Source organism: Zootoca vivipara, chromosome Z2, assembly GCF_965207765.1.
Source record: "Zootoca vivipara chromosome Z2, rZooViv2.hap1.1, whole genome shotgun sequence".
NCBI classification, from domain to species: Eukaryota; Metazoa; Chordata; class Lepidosauria; order Squamata; family Lacertidae; genus Zootoca; species Zootoca vivipara.
In genome coordinates, this window is record NC_142585.1 from 911338 (window position 1) to 935125 (window position 23788).

At 48.1% G+C, this 23788-nt stretch overlaps 1 protein-coding gene across 12 annotated transcripts; it reads left to right on the forward strand.

Moving 5' to 3' along the window:
• Positions 1-2346: 2346 nt before the first annotated feature.
• ITGB1BP2 (integrin subunit beta 1 binding protein 2) lies at positions 2347-20887 on the forward strand. Of its 12 annotated transcripts, none has more exons than XM_088665121.1 (11): positions 2347-2628; positions 5526-5575; positions 9210-9266; positions 10309-10439; positions 11408-11526; positions 12756-12808; positions 13886-13956; positions 16524-16626; positions 17371-17493; positions 17787-17849; positions 20262-20887. In XM_088665121.1, exons 1-11 carry the CDS (start codon positions 2562-2564, stop codon positions 20538-20540), a joined length of 1116 nt encoding a protein of 371 aa, XP_088521247.1. In that variant the 5' UTR covers positions 2347-2561; the 3' UTR covers positions 20541-20887. The 12 variants fall into 12 exon arrangements, with proteins under 12 accessions (XP_088521247.1, XP_088521248.1, XP_088521245.1 ...); XM_088665122.1 differs by having other exon boundaries at positions 17374-17493; XM_088665119.1 differs by having other exon boundaries at positions 2347-2522; positions 9210-9650.
• Positions 20888-23788: the final 2901 nt, after the last annotated feature.

Genomic DNA, 23788 nt, shown 5'->3' on the forward strand with positions numbered 1-23788 from the left:
ACACCATCAAAGCATTCCTGACAGATGGCTGTCAAGCCTCTGCTTAAAGACCTCCAAAGAAGGAGACTCCACCACACTCCTTGGTAGCAAATTCCACTGTCGAACAGCTCTTACTGTCAGGAAGTTTTTCCTAATGTTTAGGTGGAATCTTCTTTCTTGAAGTTTGAATCCATTGCTCCGTGTCCGCTTCTCTGGAGCAGCAGAATCTGGAAACAGGGAATCTGGAAACAGATGCTCACAGGGAGCAGGGATGGAGGTGGGTGGACCCGATTGGTCACTTTCCATCCAACTGACCGCAACAGACTTGTGTTAGCATTCTTTTAGGGACAAAGCCTTTGGGTCTTTTCACATGTGATCCCCACTGAGCAGATTAGTGTGGATGTAGGGCAGGAAATAGAAGAAGATTATAGAATTGTAGAGTTGGAAGAGGGTCACAAGGGTCATCTAGTCCAACCCCCTGCAATACAGGAATATTTTGCCCAATGTGAGGCTTGAACCCACGACCCGGAGAGTAAGAGTCTCATGGTTTACTGATTGAGCTATCCAAATGCATGCACACAAGAACACCAGATCAGGCAAAAAGGCTCATCTTGTCACCTCGTATCCTGTTATTAGAGTGGCCAGAAGCCTATTATTTAATTGCTGCGCTTATGTTTGGTTTTATTTTATTTTTCTTGGTTCCTATTTTTATCCCATAAGTTGCTCTGAGACACTTCAGTGTGAAAAATGATAAAGTGGTAATAACAGAAGGGGTCAGCATAGTGTAATGGTAAGGGTGCCAGATTAGGACATGGGAGACGAGGGTTTGACTCCCTGCTCAGCCACAAAGCTCACTGAGTGCAACCTTGGAGGCTGGCCCGTGCAGGACCTGAGTGCCACAGCACTCTCCCCACTTGTGATTCTCTAGCAGCTCCAGCAGTGGAAGTGGAACATAGCTATTTTGGTTGGAAGTCCTTGTCAGCCACAAAGCTGCCTATTTTTTTTAAAGCCACCTAAATTGAGAGCTACCACCACTACATCTTGAGGAAGTGGATCCCACAGCAGCGGCAGACCTTGGATTCCCAAATTTCAGCAGTGATTTTTGTGACTCCAACATTTGGTGCCCCCCCCCCCGTGCTGCCCCCAGACAGCCCCCAGTGCAACAAAACTGGTCATACACCCTGTAAATCTGCCTCTGCCCACAGCCCCCCCCCACTTCTGGTAAGGACATTCACCCTCCCAACCAGTGTGGGGTTGTGTTCAAAGTATGAAATGCACTGTCTCCTAGAAAAACCCTAAGATGTCAAGATTGTGGGGTTTGGGGATTTGAGCACCACAGAGTGGGGTGGAGAAGCCAGGTCAAAGATGCAAGAGAAACAAAAGCTGCACACACACAATACATTTAAGGCAACTCCACTCTCCCTGAAAAATAAAAATTATGGGAACTGTAATTTAGCCCTCATAGAAGGCTGGCCCACGCACAGGGCAGAGTGAGGCAACCACCTCAGGTGTCAGGGTCCAGTGGGACAGCACATCCCAACATAGATCTTCCTTTCCCACCCCACTTGGAATGATAGAACTGTAGAGCTGGAAGGGACCCCAAGAGTCATCTAGTCCAACCCTCTGCCTTGCAGGGATCTTATGCCCAATGTGGGCCTGAGATTGAGTCTCATGCTCTATGGACTCAGCTATTGTTCCTGATGTAGATCTTTCCTGACCCCTTATTCCCTGCCTCAGGTGCCAAAATGTTTTTGGCCGGCCTTGCTACACTTCCCAGTACCCTTAACAAACTAACGTTCCTGGGAATGGTTACGAGTGTTGGACTAGAACCAGGCTGGGAGACCAGGGTTCAAATCCCCGCTCAACCATGAAAGCCCCCTGGGTGACCTTGAGCCAGTCACCATCTCTTGGTCTGATCTACCTCACAGGGTTGTTGTGAGGATGAAATGGGGTGGAGGAGAACCACGTGCAACACCTTGAGATCCTTGGAAGATAAAGGTGGTATAGAAATGTAATAAATAAAACAAACAGATAAGATATTTGCGGGGGCAGGGGGGTACTTAAATGCAATACAGCCCAAACAACAGCTGATCTGAGCATCTTAAATATGGAGAAGACCAGCCCTTTATGCCTCAGGAGCATCTGCCTTGCGCTCCAGCTGCTGCTGCTGCTGCCGCCGCCGCCCCATTGCGCTGTGCCCTCCCCACCGGGGCAACCCACGCCTGCTTGTTCAATGCTGCTTCTGGTAGGCCGAGCATGTTGCATGCCCATCTTTGGGCCGGGCTCCGGTTGCAGGGCCCTCCCCCTTGCCGCCTGCTAAAGATAGCCAGGGCTCGTTTTGCGCCCAGCCCCGAAAGTTGCGTCTCTGACTGACAGGGATGCGTGCTGGACAGTGACAGAGCCGGCCCGGCTGGCTTGCCTGCCTGCCTGCCTGCCTGCCTGCCTGCCTTTGTGGGGGTCTGGATCCCCGACCCAGGAGATGGCTTTGCTCTGCTACAACAAGGGATGCGGGCAGAAGTTTGACCCGGAGAAGAACACGCAAGGTAAGCCAGAGGTCCGGGAGGCGCGATGGGCGGCCTCTGATGTCCGTGCGAGTTCCCACGCCACTCAGGAGAACCGCAGGAAGCTTGTTTTCAAGGAAGTGTGCGTGTAAGTTAGGAGAGTTGCTTTCACAGTGGACGTGTATGCATGTACGCGCGTGTAGTATTACCGCTTTCTTTCTTTCCTGTGCCTTTCCGGCTAGTGCAACAGGTGATGTGATCACCCCAGAGCTATGATAAGAGGCTAAATTTCTGCCTGATGTTCACAAGACAGGAATCTCTGTAAGGGGGAAACCCGAAGACAACAATATATGTTGTTATTACAGTATTGTTACTAATCTTTAAAGGTAAAAGTAAAGGGACCCCTGACCATTAGGTCCTGTCGTGACCGACTCTGGGGTTGTAGCGCTCATCTCGCGTTATTGGCCGAGGGAGCCGGTGTACAGCTTCCAGGTCATGTGGCCAGCATGACTAAGCTGCTTCTGGCGAACCAGAGCAGCGCAGGAAAACACTGTTTACCTTCCCGCTGCAGCGGTACCTATTTATCTACTTGCACTTGATGTGCTTTCAAACTGCTAGGTTGGCAGGAGCAGGGACCGAGCAACGGGAGCTCACCCTGTCGAGGGGATTCGAACTGCTGACCTGATTGGCAAGCCCTAGGCTCAGTGGTTTAACCCACAGCGCCACCAGCGTCCCATTACTAATCTTTACCGTTGATTAACTAAACCAAAGTCTTAAGGCAATTTACAGGTAAGATGAGTAAAAACACTTAAAAACACAAAAGTAACAAATGCATTTAAAACATGACCTTGCAGATCTGTCTCTGGTTGTGTACTCACCATACATTTGAAGCATATGCTGTACATGCTGGAACCATGAGAACCGTAGTTTAGCCCTCAGCCACAATTCCCAGCACTCTTAACAAACCACAGCTCCCAAGGTTCTGGGGTGGGGGTACAGTGAGCCCTAGAACCAGCACATTCAAAAGCACATGTCAAGCAAGGAGAATGTCTCAAGTCATCTGCAGAGTTTGTAGTATCATTGCTATGCTTCCAGAGGGGGAAAAGCGGAGTCTCCAGAGTCTCCAGAGAGAATTACTTCAAAAGCACCTATTGGGCTGCACACACACTTAAAGCACATAACTTCAACCTGGGAACTGTAGCTTATTATGGGTGCTGGGAACTATAGTTCTCTGTGGGGCAAAGTACTTTTCCTATGATCCTTAGGGGGAAAGCATGTATGGTGTATACACAGCCTTGGTTTACCTGCTCACTGCCCATATGCTACCAGGGCAAGCTCTATGCTTTTGTAATTTACAAGGCCCTTAGCCACCTGGGTCCAAGTTACCTTAGGGAGCACCTGATCCATTATATCCCTACCTGATCACAGAGGTCTTTGAGGGACTCACTGTTCGTGCCCCCCCCCATGGCTCAGATGCACAGCGTGTTTAGTGTTGTGGGCACAATTTTGTGGAATTCCCTTCCTGTTGAGGCCAGAGAGGCCCCCCTGAACCTCTGGCACCTACTGACCCCATGGACCAGAGCACGCCAGGCACCCCTGTCTTCCACTGCCTCCCGCAGTTTGGTCAAACTCATGTTGGTAGCTTCGAGAACACTGTCCAACCATCTCGTCCTCTGTCGTCCCCTTCTCCTAGTGCCCTCCATCTTTCCCAACATCAGGGTCTTTTCCAGGGAGTCTTCTCTTCTCATGAGGTGGCAAAGTATTGGAGCCTCAGCTTCACGATCTGTCCTTCCAGGGAGCACTCAGGGCTAATTTCCTTCAGAATTGATAGGTTTGATCTTCTTGCAGTCCATGGGACTCTCAAGAGTCTCCTCCAGCACCATTTTAATATTGTTATTGTTGTTGTTGTTGTTTATTCCCAGCTCATCTGACTGGGTTGCCCCAGCCACTTTTGGCAGCTTCCAACATAAATAAAATATACATTACACATTAAAAGCCTTCCCTATTCAGGGCTGCCTTTAGATGTCTTCTAAAGATTATATAGGAAGAACTTCCTGACAGTAAGAGCTGTTCAGCAGTGGAATTTGCTACCAAGGAGTGTGGTGGAGTCTCCTTCTTTGGAGGTCTTTAAGCAGAGGCTTGACAGCCATATGTCAAGAATGCTTTGATGGTGTTTCCTGCTTGGCAGGGGGTTGGACTGGATGGCCCTTGTGGTCTCTTCCAACTCTATGATTCTATGATTCTATATAGTTAATCATTTTCTTGACACCGGATGGGAGGGCATTCCATAGTGCGGGTGCCACCACCAAGAAGACCCTCTGCCTGGTTCTCTGTAGCATCATTTCTTGCTGTGAGGGAATTCCCAGAAGGCCCTTAGAGCTGGATCTCAGTGTCTCGACTGAACGAGATGTTTGATTCAATGGATGTTTGATTTTCTAGTTTTAACTGGATTTTTTGTAGTGTACAATAGAGACTGTTGTAGTCAAGGGATATGTAATTTATTTAAATTAACACAATAACTAACATAGCACAATGAAAGTCAAACAAAACCCTAGACTTTTTGTGTTTTGAAAAGCTGCAGGATTTCAGCAGGGGGCTATGGGACATGCACAGATTGGAAATGCAGCGACATGTTCACCCTGAAACCTTTGGAAGTGTGAACAGTATCAAAAGTGAGATCATGTACAACCACTCCCTAATACTGCCCCAAGCCCAAATTGTCCTGAAGGCACAGTGAGGAGGCTATCTGAGGGGCCAGGGGTGAGAAAAGTAATATTGCTTGCAGATTTCACAAAGGGATCCAGTTGCCCACTGGGATAATGGGATGCAGGGCTACATGAGCCTTTGGCCTGATTCAGTAAGATGAGAGCTTGGATAGAGTGTGATGCTGATAATGCCAAGGTTGTAGGTTTGATCCCCATATGGGAAATCAGTGTATTCCTGCATTGCAGCGGGTTGGAATAGATGATCCTCAGGGTCCCTTCCAGCTCTATGATTCCTCTGGCTGAACTGTTGACTTCCACCATTTTTGTTTCCCGCTCTCAGACTCCTGCCTCTACCACCCGGGTTTACCCATCTTCCACGATGCCTTGAAGGTGAGTGGGTGGGGCAGAGCAGGGCAATGGGTTGAAGATCACCACTGCAGTGCCACATCCTTGCATAGGATTGTGCAGGGTCTGACTGGGCAGTGGGGTCTGGAGAGGCTGGCATAAGGCATGAGAATAGCAGGTTGTTGATCAGGTATTTGTGTGTATGGCGGGTGGCGGCGTCCTGTTGCTTTACATTTTGGCTGGGCTTAGTAGCCCTTGAAATTCCTATTATATCACTTTAAACTGTCATGGCTCCCCACAAAGAACCCTGGGCACTGTAGTTTGTTAAGGGGCTGACCGTGAGTTGTTAGGAGAAAGGGAGGATTTAGGGCTGTGCAAGGGAAGGAGAGAAGGCAGAGGCACTGGGCTTTGGAAAGAAGGCGTGAGACTGATAGTGTCCTAGAGGCCTCCCTTCTCCTTCCCAACACCTAGTTAATGCATTCCCAACGTTGGGATGATATGGGAGCTTGGGAGGGCTCCAGGCCCTGCCAGAACCTCATGCCTCCTCCCCAAAGCAGAACTGCCTCCTCACCTACTTTTGTGAAAGCAGTGTGAGGGCTGGGTGTGTGTGCAAATTTTGGCGCCGCCCAAGTCTGCCAATGATAGGAGACCCCCTCCCTCACAGAGCTGCAGTTCTCAGGAACCTTAACAAACTGCAGTTCCTGCAGTTCTCCAGGGCAGGGGTTCCCAACAAAATTTTCTCGAGGACCCCTCATCGAGCCACTATTGTGACAAGGACCCCCATTAATTCCTAATCCTAAAATAAAAAAGTGAGAGCCAAATTAAGAGTCTTTTTATATTTTATATTTATACTTTTTTTTTACAGTTACAACACAGTACTCCATCAGTATACAGTTAGTTTTAATTTTCAGTTCTTAATGAGATGAACCACTTTTTAACCAACGGTCCATTTTTAACTACGCAAACTGTAGCTTCCGCGAAAAACAACACTTTGTTTACAAACACTACCGTTTTGCAAAGAGGCAGCGCGCGCCAGGGAGGAGGGAGGGGAATGGAGAAGACAGGGTACCTGCGCAGTAGCGCACAAATGAAGCCGACGCGCGCAAAGCATCTTGGGGAGGTGAGCGTTAGTAGAATGCGTGCGCTGCCTCTTTGCAAAACAGTAGTGTTTGTAAAGGGCCACCTAACGGCATACAGCAGAACTACTGCCTCTAATTCTAGTTTTGCGCTACTCTGCTCATGCAGGAAGCGGCCAAAACAAAAAATCTGTTATCATACAAAATATGAGAAAGTCTTGACACTCCGCCGTGACCTCCCTGCCAATTTGGATACAATAACGGAACTGGAGGCCCCTCGACTGTCTTTGAGTTCAGTATTGGACCAATTCGATCAGATACTCCCTGCCGATGTAGACAGATTCCTCCGGGCTGGAAGGCCCACCACTTGCTCCCTGGACCCGTGCCCGTCTTGGCTGATTAGAGCGTGTCCAGATGAGGTACGGGCCCCCCTGGGTGAGATCATCAACTTGTCCCTTGGCACAGGGACTTTCCCAGAGGAGTTGAAGGAGGCAGTGGTGCGTCCACTCTTAAAGAAAACATCTCTAGATCCTTTAGATCTATCCAATTATCGCCCGGTTTCGAATCTTCCGTACCTGGGTAAGATAATTGAGAGAGTGGTTGCCGAACAGCTTGGTAGGTTTCTGGATGAAACATTGGCTCTAGATCCATTTCAGTCCGGCTTTCGCCCTGGTCATGGGACCGAGACAGCTCTGGTCGCCTTAACAGATGATCTCCGTAGACAGCTGGATCGAGGTGGGTCGGGACTGCTGATTCTTTTAGATCTGTCAGCAGCCTTCGATATGGTCGATCATGAACTTTTAGACCACCGCCTTGCCGACGTGGGGATTCAGGGCACAGTCCAACAATGGCTGCGTTCCTTCATCTCAGGTCGGGGACAGAGGGTGGCGCTAGGGAGGGAGTTGTCGCCACGGCACCCCTTGGTGTGTGGAGTCCCGCAAGGCGCAATCCTTTCCCCAATGCTTTTTAATATCTTTATGCGCCCCCTTGCCCAGATTGTCCGGAGTTTTGGGCTGGGTTGTCATCAATATGCTGATGACACCCAGATCTATCTGTTGATGGACGGCTGCCCTGCCTCGGCCCCGGACACACTCACCAGGTGCTTGGAAGCTGTGGCTGGATGGCTACGTGGGAGCCGACTGAAGTTAAATCCTTCGAAGACAGAGGTCCTCTGGCTAGGTCGGGGCGACATGGGGTTGGGGGGCCAACTCCCATCTTTTGCAGGGGCTCAATTGGTACCAGCGCCTTCTGTCAAGAGTTTGGGTGTAACCTTTGACACCTCCCTTTCCATGGAGGCGCAGGTTGCATCCACAGCAAAGGTGGCATTTTTCCATCTCCGCCGCATCAAGCAGTTGGTCCCTTACCTCTCTCGCCCCGATCTGGCCACAGTGATCCATGCGACGAACACCTCCAGGCTTGACTATTGTAACTCGCTCTACGCAGGGTTGCCCTTAAAGCTGACCCAGAAACTCCAGCGGGTGCAGAATGCCGCGGCGAGGCTCCTTACAGGGTCCCGGCCGCGGGATCACATTCATCCAGTGCTTTACCAGCTGCACTGGCTCCCAGTGGAGTACAGGATCAGGTTTAAGGTGCTGGTTTTGACCTTTAAAGCCCTATGTGACTTGGGACCCTCGTACCTACGGGACCGCATCTCCTGGTATGCCCCACGGAGGACCTTAAGGTCCACAAATAATAATATTCTGGAGATCCCGAGTCATAAGATGGCTAGATTGGCCTCTACTAGAGCCAGGGCCTTTTCAGTACTGGCCCCAACCTGGTGGAACGCTCTTTCCCAGGAGACCAGGGCCCTGTGGGATTTGTCATCTTTCCGCAGGGCCTGCAAGACAGAGCTGTTCCGCCTGGCCTTTGGGCTGGACTCAGCCTGACCCCTGTGTTTCCTCCCTCATGGCTTGGATTTATGGCCTACTTGAAATGAGGCTGCACTTTAAATTTTAATACTGTTTTTTAATCTGTATTTTAATTAATTGTTTTTATGTTTTATTGTAATTCAGTTGGTGTGAGCCGCCCTGAGCCTGGTTTTTGACTGGGGAGGGCGGGGTATAAATAAAATAATAATAATAATAATAATAATAATAATAATAATAATAATAATAATAATTTATATAATTAATATATTTTTTAATCTAATAGCATCTTGCGGACCCCTCTGGCATAGCTCGCGGACCCCTGGGGGTCCGCGGACCACCTGTTGGGAACCACTGCTCCAGGGAACTGTTAAATGTACTGTATGCTGAGGATGTGAACTTGGCTTTCTCACTTCATGCTCCATGGCTGTGAATTAAGAGCATCTGTCCTGTGCCCACCGTTTACTGTGAGGACTGGGGAGCTGGTGGTATGAGTTTGCAAAAAAAAAAAAGCCCTTGTCCTCCCAGCACCAATGCTGCATTCTGGGACTTGTTGCTCCCCCCCTTGCTGTTACTAGTGGTTAAAAAAGAAAATATGCCACTCCTCTGGCTGTAAAAGAGCTCACAGGTTTTCCCGCCAGACACCAGCATTTAATTTCTAGTTGCCTCTGGCAACCATTGTTTGTGGGTTGCTGTATTTGTGAAATGGAGGACTTACCCCTCTGTTATTCCTCCCAGGGCTGGTCTTGCTGCAAGAAACGAACCACAGACTTCTCAGAATTCCTCTCCATAAAGGTGTGTTCTGTGCCCATTGGATCTTCTCCTTCACCCCATAGTGCTGACTCCTGTGAGCCAAATGAGTTTTGACCGATCTCTGGTGTGCCGCTTTTTGGGGTGAATTTCTTTGAACTGTATGAGGTTCAGGCAGATGTTCTGATGACCATTGCTTTTATGTAAATGCCCAACCTGCTGACCCTTAGAGTAATAGGAAGCTGCCTTATACTCAGCCAGGCCATTGGTCCATCTAGCTCAATATTGTCTACACGGACTGGCAGTGGCTCTCCAGGGTTTACGGATCTCTTTCAGCCCTACTTGGAGACACCAAGGATGGAATCTGGGAACTTCTGCATGCAAAGCACTGAGCTATGGGCCCCATCCTATCTCAAAGGCTTAGAACAGGTAATTAACTACTGGAAAGCAGCCAAAAAAGCACTAGCCAAACAGCTAAATTAAAATGGCTATTTCAGCAAAGGTAGCAGATGGTGAAATGTTATATTGACGTGCACTGGATCAACCTGTCATGTCTTGAACATATAAAGCTGAGCTTTCCTAAATCAGGCCAACTGGACCACCTAGCCTAATATTTTCTTTCCACTTGGTAGTTTTGCTACTGAGATCCTTTTAGGGGGGAGATGTTGGGAACTGAATTGGGATGTTCTGCATGTAGAACAGGTGGTCTACCACAGAGCTATGGCCCCCACCTCCATTTCTTATGGCAGAAACTCACATGAATGTGCATGCAGACATAAGCAGCTGGTGCGTGGAATAGGAGAGTGCTCACTTTCAAGGGCAGGAGGGGTCTTCCTCACAATATCAATGAGTGCTACTAACGTGCTGTGGCAATATGGCATATGGGCATGCTCCTTTGCTTACAACTACATGGACACATCATGTGCCTTCTGCAGAGGTATTTTGTGACATGTGAAGGGGCCTTTAGTGGGCCACTGGTTCCTACAGCTTTGGGCACTTCCAGACACCTGTTTATTGAGCATTCCTCCCGATTCGTTTGTGGAGAGGCTCAAACTAGGGCTGGACACTATGCATTTTGTCCCCAAAGGGCTGCACCAAAGGGTATCACAGCAATGAGAAGCCTCCAGAGCCAGAGGAGGCCTCGAGCGAGCCAAAGGTCAAGACAAGCACTGAGGTCATCATCCAGTCAGCAGAGATGATGCGGCGTGAGAGGCCCAGGTGAGGTGGGGAGAAAGGGCAGGCCGTTTTCCTGGGACCAGGGGCAACAAGTTAAAAAATGGCCTTTTACCATACCCTCCAACATTTCCCCAACAAAAATAGAGATATCCTATTCAATAATAATGACAATGATACCCCACCATCTGATTTGCTTAGCCAACACATATAAAAACATAATAAAACTTTAAACATTAAGAAAAACTTCAGATGTCCTTTAAACATTGTATAGTTATCTCTGTTTCAGGGGTGGGTGGGTCGCATAACCGAGCCAAAACCTCCAACATTTCTCTGATGGAAATAGGGGTGTCTTAAGGAAAGGCAGTACATTCCAGGAACAAATCCGAAACCAGGACAGCTTCTGTAAATCTGGAACCACCCCTGGAAAATAGGGACACTTGGAGGGTCTGTTGTACTGAGCCAGACAATTGGGCCATCCAGCTCAGGTTCGTCTACCCTGATAGACAGCATTTTTCCAGGGTATCGAGCAGAGACATTCCCAGCCCTACCTGGAGATGCCATTTGGGGTTCAACCTGGGACTTCTGCATGCAAAGCAGATGCTCTGCTACTGAGCTACAACAGACTCTTGCTGGATCAAACTAAGAGTTCCTTTAATCCAGCCTACTGCTCCCCTCGATGGCTAGCCAGATGCCTCTTGCAACCCCCCCCCAAGGAGAGTGTGAAGGCACCATCCCTTCCTTGCTGTATGCCCCAGTGTCTGCCACTGAGAGGCAGACTGCCTCCAGGTATGATGGCCCCATTTTGGTGCTGTGGCTAATTCCTGTTTAAAGCCCTGGGGCCTTGTGGCAGGGAATTCCACAGGTGAACTGCAAATTTTGTGAAGGGGGTGGCACATGGCGAAAATGGCAGGGTCCCCACCTTCTTGGAAGCCTGTTTCAGATGAAGCTTGGCAGTAACTCTGAATCTTAATATATCATCAAATCTCTTTTTTTTTGTGAATGTTCTCCAGTTCTGATGAGCCTAAACAGCTGCTGCCAGTGAAAGTGTCTGGATCTCTGGCGCAGGCCCTGAGCAAGCTGGATTTGTCCCCCAAGGACCAGCCGCCAGTTCATGGCTCAGCAGATACTTGTAAGAGCCTTGCTGGTTTGGGAGGGTGAGGTGGGAAATAACTACAAAGGGGTACAGGAGTGGAGGACAGGTATTGGACTTGGGAAGGATTCCCTCAAGTTTTGGTGCCTGCAGGCATATTTGGAAATCTAAGAAACTGTTGAGGGCACCACAAAATACCCCTTTCACAGAATAAAAACCAACAATGTCCAGAACCCCCTCTCAAAAAAAGACAAAACTCAACCCCCCCCCCCAAACAAATGTTTAAAGCACATGGCTCTCTCCAGAGAATCTTTGGAATGGTAGGTTACCCTCCCCTCAAAGCTATAATTTCCAGCACCCTTAACAAACTGCAGTTCCCGGGATTCTTTGGGGAAAGCTATGCGCTTTAAATTGGATGGCACTGTGGGTTAAACCACAGAGCCTAGGGCTTGCCAATCAGAAGGTCAGCAGTTGAAATCCCTGCAATGGGGTGAGCTCCCGTTGCTCGGTCTCTGCTCCTGCCAACCTAGCAGTTCGAAAGCATGCAGTGCAAGTAGATAAATAGGTATTGCTACAGTGGGGAAGGTAAACGGCATTTCCATGTGCTGCTCTGGTTCGCCAGAAGTGGCTTTGTCATGCTGGCCACATCACCTGGAAGCTGTACGCCGGCTCCCTTGGCTAATAAAGCGAGATGAGCGTGCAACCCCAGAGTCGGTCACGACTGGACCTAATGGTCAGGGGCCCTTTACCTTTACCTTTATGCACTTTAAATATATGATGGAGATGCGGCAGGGCCCCCCGCCATCTTGTTTAAGGCCCAAGGTCAAGAAGTCCAAGCAGTTTGGGCAACCACATGTTTTCATTTTAGAAAATGTTTTTATTTTAGAAAATCTGAGCTGGGTTCCCTTTCTGCTACAAGCGGGAGCCTGCGGTGGCTACCAGTTGCTCTGCTGGATAAAAATGTAAACTCTTGGTATCCAATAAGGCACTGAGCGATAGAACATGAGCTTTATTATAGGGGTGTTTGGGGTCGCTGCCTCCTTTTTATGGGTCTGATAGCAGCGCACAGCAAATCAGTCACCCAGATCTACGAGCTCAGGGATGTTAGTTAGCATAGGATCTCCCTGGACTTTAATCAACCGCAGTGGATTGCACTTTGCAGAGTCAACAGGGCTAAGCTGCTAGAAGGGGGTGGGGTAGCCTGTCATTTGGGGGTTTGCAAAGTGCCCTCAAGATGTTTGCCTGACTTTGCATTTGTGCCATAACAGCTTCCCTGGAGGTGAGCGCTGGCACCACCTGCAAGAACTCTGGCTGCAAGGCGGTGAGTCCTGTGCTTGGGTTTTTGCCCCCCCCCCTAAACTCCCGGCATGTATCCTCAAGCCTGTGCTCTCTTTCCATGAGAGTTTGCTCAGATTTCCAATACTCCCCCCCCCCCGCTGTTCATTTACGCCTTCTGCTTTAAGATTTTGCATCTCCGACGTGAACTTCTGAGTAAGCCTTAAGGCAACCGCACATTTTGGACTACTGCCCCCATGGTTCCCAGCTGTCATCTTCAGCTCATATGTTGGGAGCTGTAGTTCAACATTTGGAAGGGCACCGGTTGGGGGAGATTGCTTTCCCCTGCCTGATTGTGAAAGGATGGGGTTTCTGGGATATTTCTCTAGCGTGGAATTTAGAGCTGAAGACAAGCCAGTTCACAAACATTTCACAGAGCCAGGGAAAGGTGTGGCTGGCGCTCATGGGAGTTGTCCAACCACATCTGGAGGGCGCCAAGTTTATCTATTTATTTGCTGCATTCACATTCCACCTCTTTCTCCAAGTTGCTCAAGGCAGCTTATGTGCCCCCCCCATTTAATCCCAACAAAAACCCTGTGAGGCAAGGAGTGGCCCAGAGCCACTCGGTGAGCTTCATGGCAAAATTGGCCTTTGAACCCTGGTCCCCACCTAGTCCGGTGCTATAATTGCTATACCACACAGTCTCTCATGAGAGTTGCAGTCCAATGTTTGGAGGGTACAACATTGAGGAAGGTTGCCTCAAGCCTAGAGCCCAATCTGTGGAGGCTGCTCAGTTTCCTCTTCCTAAGTCTCAAATGCAGAAGGCCAGCAGCAGGAAGGATGGGGACAGAGGTGGAATTTATTGCCTCTGTCATTGGCTCTGGCGCCACCTACTGTTGGGCTCCATGCCATCTGCCAATCCCAAAGGACACCAGCCACCGCTGGCCTTGATCCATGGTTTCTCCACTCCAAACAAGATTCCTGCTGGGAAATGGAGCCCGCGACTGGTGCATCAGGAAGCCAAGGGTGGGCCTGGGGCTTCTCTGGCCAGCAGAGAGATGGTTTGGCCTCAGCCTTCCGCAAGGCTGCTTGGATGACCTTTCTGCCCCGGCTTATCTTGCAGGTTTACCAGGGGGAAGAAAGCAATAGGGAGACCTGCACATTCCACCCTGGGGTGCCTGTCTTCCATGAAGGGTAAGGTGCAATTCCTCCAGCCCCGCCTGTGGGATCATGGGGTGCTTTGTCTCCCATGCTCAACCCATGCTGGCCAGCTGGAGGACGGTTTCTCTTTGTTAGCAACTGTGACAGGCTTTCTTCCTGGTGCTATTCTGTTCCTGCATTGTGCTCTGCAGGATGCAGTACCCTTGGAGCTCTTTTATCATACTCGAGCAGGTCGTTCCAGGATACGGAATCAAGCACATTGTTGTTGTTTAGTCATTTAGTCGTGTCCGACTCTTCGTGACTCCATGGACCAGAGCACGCCAGGCACTCCTGTCTTGCACTGCCTCCCGCAGTTTGGTCAAACTCATGTTCGTAGCTTTGAGAACACTGTCCAACCATCTCGTCCTCTGTCGTCCCCTTCTCCTAGTGCCCTCCATCTTTCCCAACATCAAGGTCTTTTCCAAGGATTCTTCTCTTCTCATGAGGTGGCCAAAGTATTGGAGCCTCAGCTTCACGATCTGTCCTTCCAGTGAGCACTAAGGGCTGATTTCCTTAAGAATGGATAGGTTTGATCTTCTTGCAGTCCATGGGACTCTTAAGAGTCTCCTCCAGCACCATAATTCAAAAGCATCAATTCTTCGGCGATCAGCCTTCTTTATGGTCCAGCTCTCACTTCCATACATCACTACTGGGAAAACCATAGCTTTAACTATACAGACCTTTGTCGGCAAGGTGATGTCTCTGCTTTTTAAGATGCTGTCTAGGTTTGTCATTGCTTTTCTCCCAAGAAGCAGGCGTCTTTTAATTTTGTGACTGCTGTCACCATCTGCAGTGATCAAGGAGCCCAAGAAAGTCAAATCTCTCACTGCCTCCATTTCTTCCCCTTCTATTTGCCAGGAGGTGATGGGACCAGTGGCCTTGATCTTGGTTTTTTTGATGTTGAGCTTCAGACCATATTTTGCGCTCTCCTCTTTCACCCTCATTAAAAGGTTCTTTAATTCCTCCTCACTTTCTGCCATCAAGGTTGTGTCATCTGCATATCTGAGGTTGTTGATATTTCTTCCGGCATCTTAATTCCTGCTTGGGATTCATCTAGTCCAGCCTTTCGCGTGATGAATTCTGCATATAAGTTAAATAAGCAGGGAGACAATATACAACCTTGTCGTACTCCTTTCCCAATTTTGAACCAATCAGTTGTTCCATATCCAGTTCTACTTGTAGCTTCTTGTCCCACATAGAGATTTCTCAGGAGACAGGTGAGGTGAACAGGCACTCCCATTTCTTTAAGAACTTGCCATAGTAGTTTGTTGTGGTCGACACAGTCAAAGGCTTTTGCATAGTCAATGAAGCAGAAGTAGACGTTTTTCTGGAACTCTCTAGCTTTCTCCATAATCCAGCGCATGTTTGCTATTTGGTCTCTGGTTCCTCTGCCCCTTCGAAATCCAGCTTGCACTTCTGGGAGTTCTCGGTCCACATACTGCAAAAGCCTGCCTTGTAGAATTTTAAGCATAACCTTGCTAGCGTGTGAAATGAGCGCAATTGTGCGGTAGTTGGAGCATTTTTTGGCACTGCCCTTCTTTGGAATTGGGATGTAGACTGATCTTCTCCAATCCTCCGGTCATTGCTGAGTTTTCCAAACTTGCTGGCATATCAAGCACATTACATATCTGGCAAAATCCAGGACTCCTCCCCCAAATACTTCTGCTTAATAGAGCTCACCTCATGCACATGCTTCCCTTTTGCTCACTCTGGTCAGTCAATCTTCTGCATCCCCCCCATCCTGTAGATTCTAGTGTAGAAGGTGCACTCCAAGGCGGCTTGTGACAAAAAGAAGCCTAAATGCCTATTAGAGATCATTGTTCCCCATCAGTAACCTGAGACAGAAGTAGAGAAAGTGCTGGGGTCTGGGAAGGCATAAGATAGGGTTGCCATGTTTCAAAAAGTGAAAATTCGGACAAAAGTGTTGTTGAGCATTTTTGGGGTTTTGCCCAAAGTTGTTGAGCTTTTTCTCGCAAAATAATTGGACCTTTTTGAGCTATTTTTTGAGGGACATGGGCAAGAATGACACTGCTGACATCAATTGCCATACATGCAAATTTCCGCAAACATTTAGCTGATTTCCACTCAGATTCTGCTTTTGGTGGCAGTATTCCAAGTATGACATAAGGCAACCGTAGCATAAGCCAGCATTCTGTTCTCACAGTAGCCAAGCAGATGCCCCTTTGGGAAACCTCCAAACACTCTTCCTTCCTGAAGTATTGATATTCAGAAGCATCACTACCTCCAGCTGTGGAGGTAGAGTAGAGCCTCCATCATGGCTAGAAGCACTTGATAGCTCCTCTTCCATGAATTTTTCCAATCCCTGCCTCCTGTGGGAATGAGTTCCTTAGTTTAACTAAGTGCTGTGTGAAGAAGGACGTTCTTTTATCTGTCCTTCCAGTCTTCCAATCTTTTGTTGGCAACCAGACAGATTAGGAACAATTTGCTACACTCAAATAGCCAAAGTAGGATCAAGGCAAACATTCAGGGGTGGCTTAATTCTCAGCCTCTTTCCTGTGCTTCTCTCTCCTATCGGTTCATTTGATCCCCAACCCTCCCAGCATGAAATACTGGAGCTGCTGTGGAATGAAAACCACTGACTTCACAGCATTCCTGGAACAAAAGGGTTGCAGCCGAGGGAAGCACATCTGGGTGAAGAAGCAGGTGAGGAACACACACTCCTCTGGTCCCCTGTTAGGGATGAGCAAATCTCTCCATTTCAATTTTCTCAGTCTCTCTCCCCTCCCCTCCCTCCGTTTCTTAAATTCAGCTCCCCACATGTCCGCAGAAATTTCTGGATTTAAAAAAAATCTTCATCAAAATTAATCAGCGGCTTGGTGTGAATTTCTCCTAACAAACCTATTTTTGCATGTGGTTTTGAGCAATGCACACATTTCTGCAAGGTGTTTCGATGGAATTTCATGCATTGATCTCATGTATATACATGCATTTTGACACATACTTGCCCCTCTGACACACATTGCTTGGCTGGAGAACTGCTTTGCAAAATGTGATGTTCGCATTTGGAGAATAGCTGTGTTCCCCAGTTCAGGAATTGGGTTGAGAAGTGTGAATTAGGTTAGTTTCTCATTAAAATGCAAGAAAGAAAGAAAGAAAGAAAGAAGGAAGGAAGGAAGGAAGGAAGGAAGGAAGGAAGGAAGGAAGGAAGGAAGGAAGAAAGAAAGAAAATTATCCCCCTCCTCTGCTCGTCAACCACCTTAGTGTGCTCCTGTGCTTACTGGGCTTCCTATGAAAAAGGGCTCCTTGCCTGTCCTCACCCTAGCTTTGCAGCTAAGATACTGTACCCTCCTCCCACCAACCTTTCAATGCCCACTTGCCTTGAGGGAAGTGGCTGCTCCATGAATCAGAAGTGGGTAGGTGGGAATGTTAACTGGCTCTTTTTGGCAGCAGGACAAGAAGCTGGTCTCTTGCCGGCATGACTGGCACCAAACTGGCAGCCAAGTGGTGGTGACCATCTATGCCAAGACCCCTTGGCCAAATCTCAGCTCTGTGAAGGCTAACCGCACGACGGTAAGGAAGGGCAGACTGGGGTGGGCTGTCTGCCCCTTGGAGCAACCTTGTATTCTCCAAAATCAGATGGGTGTGGTCAGTACTATTTTTCTAGAAAAAGAGGTGCCGGAACTCACCATTAATGCCTTCCTTTTTCCTCTTATAATGGCAATGGTGCCCACCTGAGAGGTGCCAGAACTGAGTTCTGGTGAGTTCCAGCTGGAAAAAAAAGCCCTGAGAGTGGCAGCGGGGGGTCCTATAGCAGGCCAGAATTGTACTGATGTTGCCTCCTCTTTTTATCCCCCTTCCTGCAGCTAGACATTCATATTACTTTTGAAGGAGATAAGGTTTTCCAGGCAAAGTTGGATCTCTGGGGGGTAAGTTTTGGGTTGCTTCAGTTGGTAAAAAACTATAATTTTTTAAAAAATGAAAAAAGTGGGGTGGGCCTGTATTGAGGGTGCAACTACAGCTAAAGCTATTGAATTCCTACTCCATGAGCAGCTGTTAAACACACAGGAAAAATACAGTTACCTTGCAGTTCCACAGTTTGGCTACAATGGGGAAGCCTGAACATGCCCGCCCCTCGCATAGCAGACCATGCCTTGGCTACTCCCTTTGCAAAAGATGACTTAGTACTTGGTGGCAAAACCCTTGTTGGCAATTACAGAGGTCAGACATTTCTTAGAATCATAGAAACATAGAATCATAGAGTTGGAAGAGACCACGAGGGCCATCCAGTCCAACCATAGCTGTCAAGTTTTCCCTTTTCTCGTGAGGAAGCCTATTCAGCGTAAGGGAAAATCCCTTTAAAAAAGGGATAACTTGGCAGCTATGAGTCCAACCCCCTGCCAAGCAGGAAACACCATCAAAGCATTCTTGACATATGGCTGTCAAGCCTCTGCTTAAAGACCTCCAAAGAAGGAGACTCCACCACACTCCTTGGTAGCAAATTCCACTGCTGAACAGCTCTTCCTAATGTTGAGGTGGAATCTTCTTTCTTGAAGTTTTAATCCATTGCTCCGTGTCCGCTTCTCTGGAGCAACAGAAAACAATCCTTCTCCCTCCTCCATATGACATCCTTTCATATATTTGAATATGGCTATCATATCACCCCTTAGCCTTCTCTTCTCCAGGCTAAACATACCCAGCTCCCTAAGCCGTTCCTCATAAGGCATCGTTTCCAGGCCTTTGACCATTTTGGTTGCCCTCTTCTTGTAGGTGGCCACCAGGCTTGCACACATCTCAGGAGGTATTTTGTCCCACTTCTCTTTGCAGATCCTCTCCAAGTCAGTAAGATTTCAAGGCTGATGTGCAGCTACTCAAACCTTCAGCTCCCTCCACAGATTTTCGATAGGATTAAGGTCTGGAGACTGGCTAGGCCACTCCAGGACCTTAATGAGCTTCTTCTTGAGCCACTTCTTTGTTGCCTTGGCCCTGTGTTTTGGGTCACTGTCATGCTGGAATACCCATCCTCGACCCATTTTCAATGCCCTGGCTGAGGGAAGGAGGTGTTCACCCAAGATTTGACGATACATGGTCCCGTCCATTGTCCCTTCGATGCGATGAAGGTGTCCTGTCCCCTTAGCAGAAAAACATCCCCCCAGGCACCCCATGTTTGACAGTGGGGATGGTGTTCTTGGGGTTGTAGGCAGCATTCCTCCTCCAAACACGGCAAGTTGAGTTGATGCCAAAAAGCTCGATTTTGGTCTCATCTGACCACAACACTTTCACCCAGTTCTCCTCTGGGTCATTCAGATGTGCAAACTGCAGACAGGCCTGTACATGTGCTGTCTTGAGCAAGGGGACCTTATGGGCTCTGCAAGATCTCAGTCCTTCACGGTGTAGTGTGTTACCAACTGTTCTCATGGTGACTATGGTCCCAGCTGCCCTGAGATCATTGACAAGTTCCCCCCATGTAGTTCTGGGCTGCTTCATCATTGTTCTCCTGACCATTGCAACTCCACAAGATGGAGGGAGGTTGACAGTTATTTTGTGTTTCTTCCATTTGTGAATTATTGCACCAACTGTTGTCACCTTCTCACCAAGCTGCTTGGCAATAGTCTTGTAGCCCAGTCCAGCCTTGTGCAGGTCTACAGTCTTGTCCCTGACATCCTTGGACAGCTCTTTGGTCTTGGTCATGGTGGCTACTTTGGAATCTGCTGGATTGATTGCTTCTGTCGACAGGTGTATTTTGTACAGGTACTGTAATGAGCTGGGATTACAGGTAAAACCACCTCTCCCTTGCAGCAGGTGCTTCTAATCTCAGCTCATTACATACAGTGAAGATACCAAGTAGCCTGACACCTGGCTGGTTGATAGGGGATCAAATACTTATTTCACTTAATATAATGCACATCAATCTCTGACTTTTGTCTTCTGGGTTTCTGGGGTTTTTCCTGTTATTCTGTCTCTCACAGCTACAATAAACCTACCATTAAAATTATGGACTGGTCATTTCGTCAGAGGGCAAATGGGCAAATTTAGCAGGGGATCAAATACGTCTCCCCCCTCACTCTAAATATGCTGCCTAGTGTGTCCGGTCATTGGATCCCTCCCTTCTTTCCCTCAGAAGTTCTCCTCTGCCTGCAGCCAAAGGTTCCAGAAGCCATGATGCTGGCTCCTACAAGAGGCTACTAGCCATGATGACTGCCCTCCGATAATCTGCTGCCTGAAGCAGTTGCCTTACTTTGCCTAACGTTAGGGCCAGCTCTATACCATAGCATGCCTTGGCTCTGTGACAGCAGAGAGGCAGAGCAGTGTTCATTAAATAGCACTCTTCTCCTCTCCAGGTCATCAATGTGGAGAAGAGCTTTTTGAACATGTTGCCCTCCAAAGTGGAAATTACCCTGAAGAAGGAAAACGCTGTCACCTGGGCTAGGCTGGAGCACCCTCAGAGCAAACCACAAACCCTGCAACAGCAGCTGGAGACAGACAGCTTGGAAAGCCAGGAAGCCAGAGGAGCTAATCCTGAAGAGGAGTCTGACGACAGCTTGAGCTGGTCAGAGGAGGAGGAGGAAGGAGAGAGGAGCCAAGCCCTCCCTGCTAGCCACGTCTCTGATGGGAAGTGAGTCGCAGCTGAGTGCTGCAGCCTGTGGAATTGGGCATGGGCTGGTTTGTTCCCAGCTCTGATCTGTGTTGCTGAAAACAGGGGCACCAACCGGGTGCTACAGGAAGAATGCCCACTGTTTGCCAGGGTCAGACTATGCCTGGTGCTCCTCCTCCTCTGTCCAGGGCTGCAGAGCTGTCTGGACTGGGATGCAGGGGAAGGGAGGTGGGGGGCATATCCAGGGTGGTGGGAACCAGTGTCTGGAATTTCCCCATCCCCTCTTTTGTTTGTGTCTCTGTTGCATCTCATTCATGGATTAAGATAAACTTTCTTCAATAAAAAGGAAGATGAAAATATACTCTGAAAGTACCACCATTTTGGACAGTGTTTTTGTGGTTGTGTTTGACTCTTGGGAGATTGTGCTTGGCTCAGGGTTGGGCATAAGGGGAACATAGGAAGCTGACTTCTAGCTCAGTCTTTGTCCATGCTGACGGTGATAAGAATTGCCGGTCTGTTAAGTGCCGTTAAGACTCTTTGACGCTTGAGTATGGCAGGCGTGTCCAACAGGTAGATTGTGATCTACTGGTAGATCACTGGATGTCTGTGGTAGATCACTGGTAGATCGCTGGCTCCCCCAAAGAAGCTCAATAAGTTTTGTTTCCCCCCCCCAAAAAGCTCTACAACTTTTATCCGGAACCCCAAAAAACAGGGCTTTCCTTCCTTAAAAAAGTTCAACAACTTTAACTAAAAAAGGGGGTACATCACTGCCAGATTTTAACTTTGTGAGTAGATCGCAGTCTCTTGGGAGTTGGCCACCACTGGAGTATGGCATCGAAAGACTGCACTCTGCTGTTTTGGAAGAAACATTAATTCATTAAGAGACCAATATAAACTGCACCCTCTGGGCGTTAGGAAAACAAGAAGCTGGCTTTAAAGTAATTCTTCACATAGTGAGTTGAACTATGGGATTGGCTCTCACTAGATGCAATGGTGGCCACCACTCAGGTGACTTTCAAAGGAAATCAGAACTCCATGGAAAAGGAGGCTGTCAATAGCCATGATGTGTTGTCCCTCCACTGTAAGAGGCAGTATACCTATGACTTGCTGGGAGTCACAAGTGAGAAGAGTGCTGTTGTGCTCAGGTTGCACTTCCAGGCTTCTCCCTGGCATCCAGCTGGCCACAGTAACAGGAGGGTGCTGGGCTACATGGACCTTGGGACTGATGCAGCAGCCAGTGCTCCTACCATTTTCAGAAAGGTAAAGGGTGTAGAAGGAGCAGAAGCAAGAGAAATGTATATTCGCCCCTAGCAGAATTTTGATGCACCTGAACAGCTTCAGGTGTTGGAGGGAATTTTTTGGGGAGGGTTGAAGCTGTGCAAGGGTCAGTTTGCAGGCTTGGAGGAGTGGTGATAATAACTATCCATTGAAATGACTACTTCACAGAGTTGGAAAACAAGAGCAGCCTGATGCCAGGGTGGGGAACACCTTTCTCAAAGGCCTACCTTCTTGGCATATTCCAATGGTGGGCACGGCCAGAGGCAAAACTGGGCAGACCAATTAATGTAAATTTTACCTTCGTACAGTAGGCTTGCTTGTACACACTCTTCCTCCTCCATCCAGGCATGCAAGAAGCATTATCAAACTTCATTGTAGCAATCAGGCCAGGCAAAAGTACTCTTATGAAGGTGCAAAGTAGGGACAGCAGAGGATGTGTCTGTGTGTGATGGGGGGGGGGAGGGAGGGAGGGGAGCTACACAAAGTCCCGAGTGGGCTGGAGAGCTGCATTCAGCTCCTGAACCTGAGTCCCCTTCCCTGACCTATATAGAAACTAGGAGAAGAATATGCTATGTCTGTTCTGAGCTGCAGGCCCAAAGTGGTTTGATGCAGGGATACCAAAGAGACAACTCCAGAATGGCCTGTATTACTTACACAAAAGACAGCATGCGTCAATTTGTCCAGAACCTCCCATCACACCTGGCTGATGAGACCATAGGTGGCAAGTGGCCAAAGCTTCTCCCCTCTCTGGGCCTAGAGCCCAGCATCCCAAAGTCCACAGATAAGTGCAGCATCAAAGCAAGCTCATTAGCATACATCAAAGCAAGGAAACAAACATATATGAGTTCATTCTTGCAACGACTACCAATTAATTGTAGGGTTATCCTGAATAGCAAGATGGCGTTCATGGAGCTTCTGGGACATTTCACCTTTGGTTCAATACAGTGTCCTTTAGGCACATGGTGACGTGTGAGAATTCTGGAGTTCCTGGAAGCAGGTTGCCAAGGAACAAAGCCTGCCTGCGTGGACATGGAGATATGGCACGTAAGGTAATACCTTTCAAGGTATTACCTTGAAAGTATTACCTTGAAAGTGTTATGTTCTGGAAGTGGTATGTAATAAGAGAGCATATCCATGTTAGCTGTTGCAAGAGCTGTTGTTTTCAGCAGGCTGGCCACAAATTTGTGTTCTTTTCCCTGTCACCATCTCAACTTTAGCTAGCTTTTCATTTTCCCTGATGGAAAATGATGTGTCACTCAGAAAGCACGCATAACTAGCCCAATAGCATGTATCTGGGCTGATGTGGGGCAGCAACTGCTTGACACAACATCTTGTGATCTCCCTACAAACAAAACAGAATGAATGCTTAAGAAATATCTGATGTCATCTAATCTCCCTGCAAAGAAAACAGGATGAATACTCAATAAACAGGTAACCTGGAAACTACCTCAGAGAGGAACCAGCTTGTGACCATTTATTCTTTTCCACAGAAGATAGCTGGCAGATGATGGCATACATGACATTGGAATATTAGGTGATTGAACCCCATATGTTGTGAATGGATGAGGCTGTTCAGGCACATGCCCCTAGAGAGTAAGACAGCAACCCTAACCTTTATTTACCTGGGAAAAAATCCCACTGAATTCAATAGGACTTACTTCTGAGTATACATTATTTGGATTGTGTGGTCATCCTCTCTGAACTCAGTAGTCATTCCTTCTGAGTAAATAGGCAATGGAGCAGAGATGCCTGATGTTCATATTGCTGATTTCATGTATGGTCTCAAAAACTGCAGCCATCAGCTCAGTCGAAACTGGCCTACAGTCACACAGGCTTGTCGTATTCCTAGAGCTGTCATGTGAGTAGAGAAATTCCTTTTTAACTGATTCATCATATGTGTTTTTAGCTGATGAATCAATCAAATTAATGATTTGATCTTGATTATATTTAATATACAGTATGTATTCTGCTTTTTCCAACAACAAATGTTGAGCT

Coding starts and splice junctions, on each gene's coding strand:
- ITGB1BP2 (XM_088665119.1), top strand. CDS start 9,429: ATGCCCAACCTGCTGACCCTTAGAGTAATAGGAAGCTGCCTTATACTC. Junction 16,627..17,370: donor ACATCTGGGTGAAGAAGCAG/GTGAGGAACACA, acceptor TCTTTTTGGCAG/CAGGACAAGAAGCTGGTCTC. Junction 17,850..20,261: donor CAAAGTTGGATCTCTGGGGG/GTAAGTTTTGGG, acceptor TCTCCTCTCCAG/GTCATCAATGTGGAGAAGAG.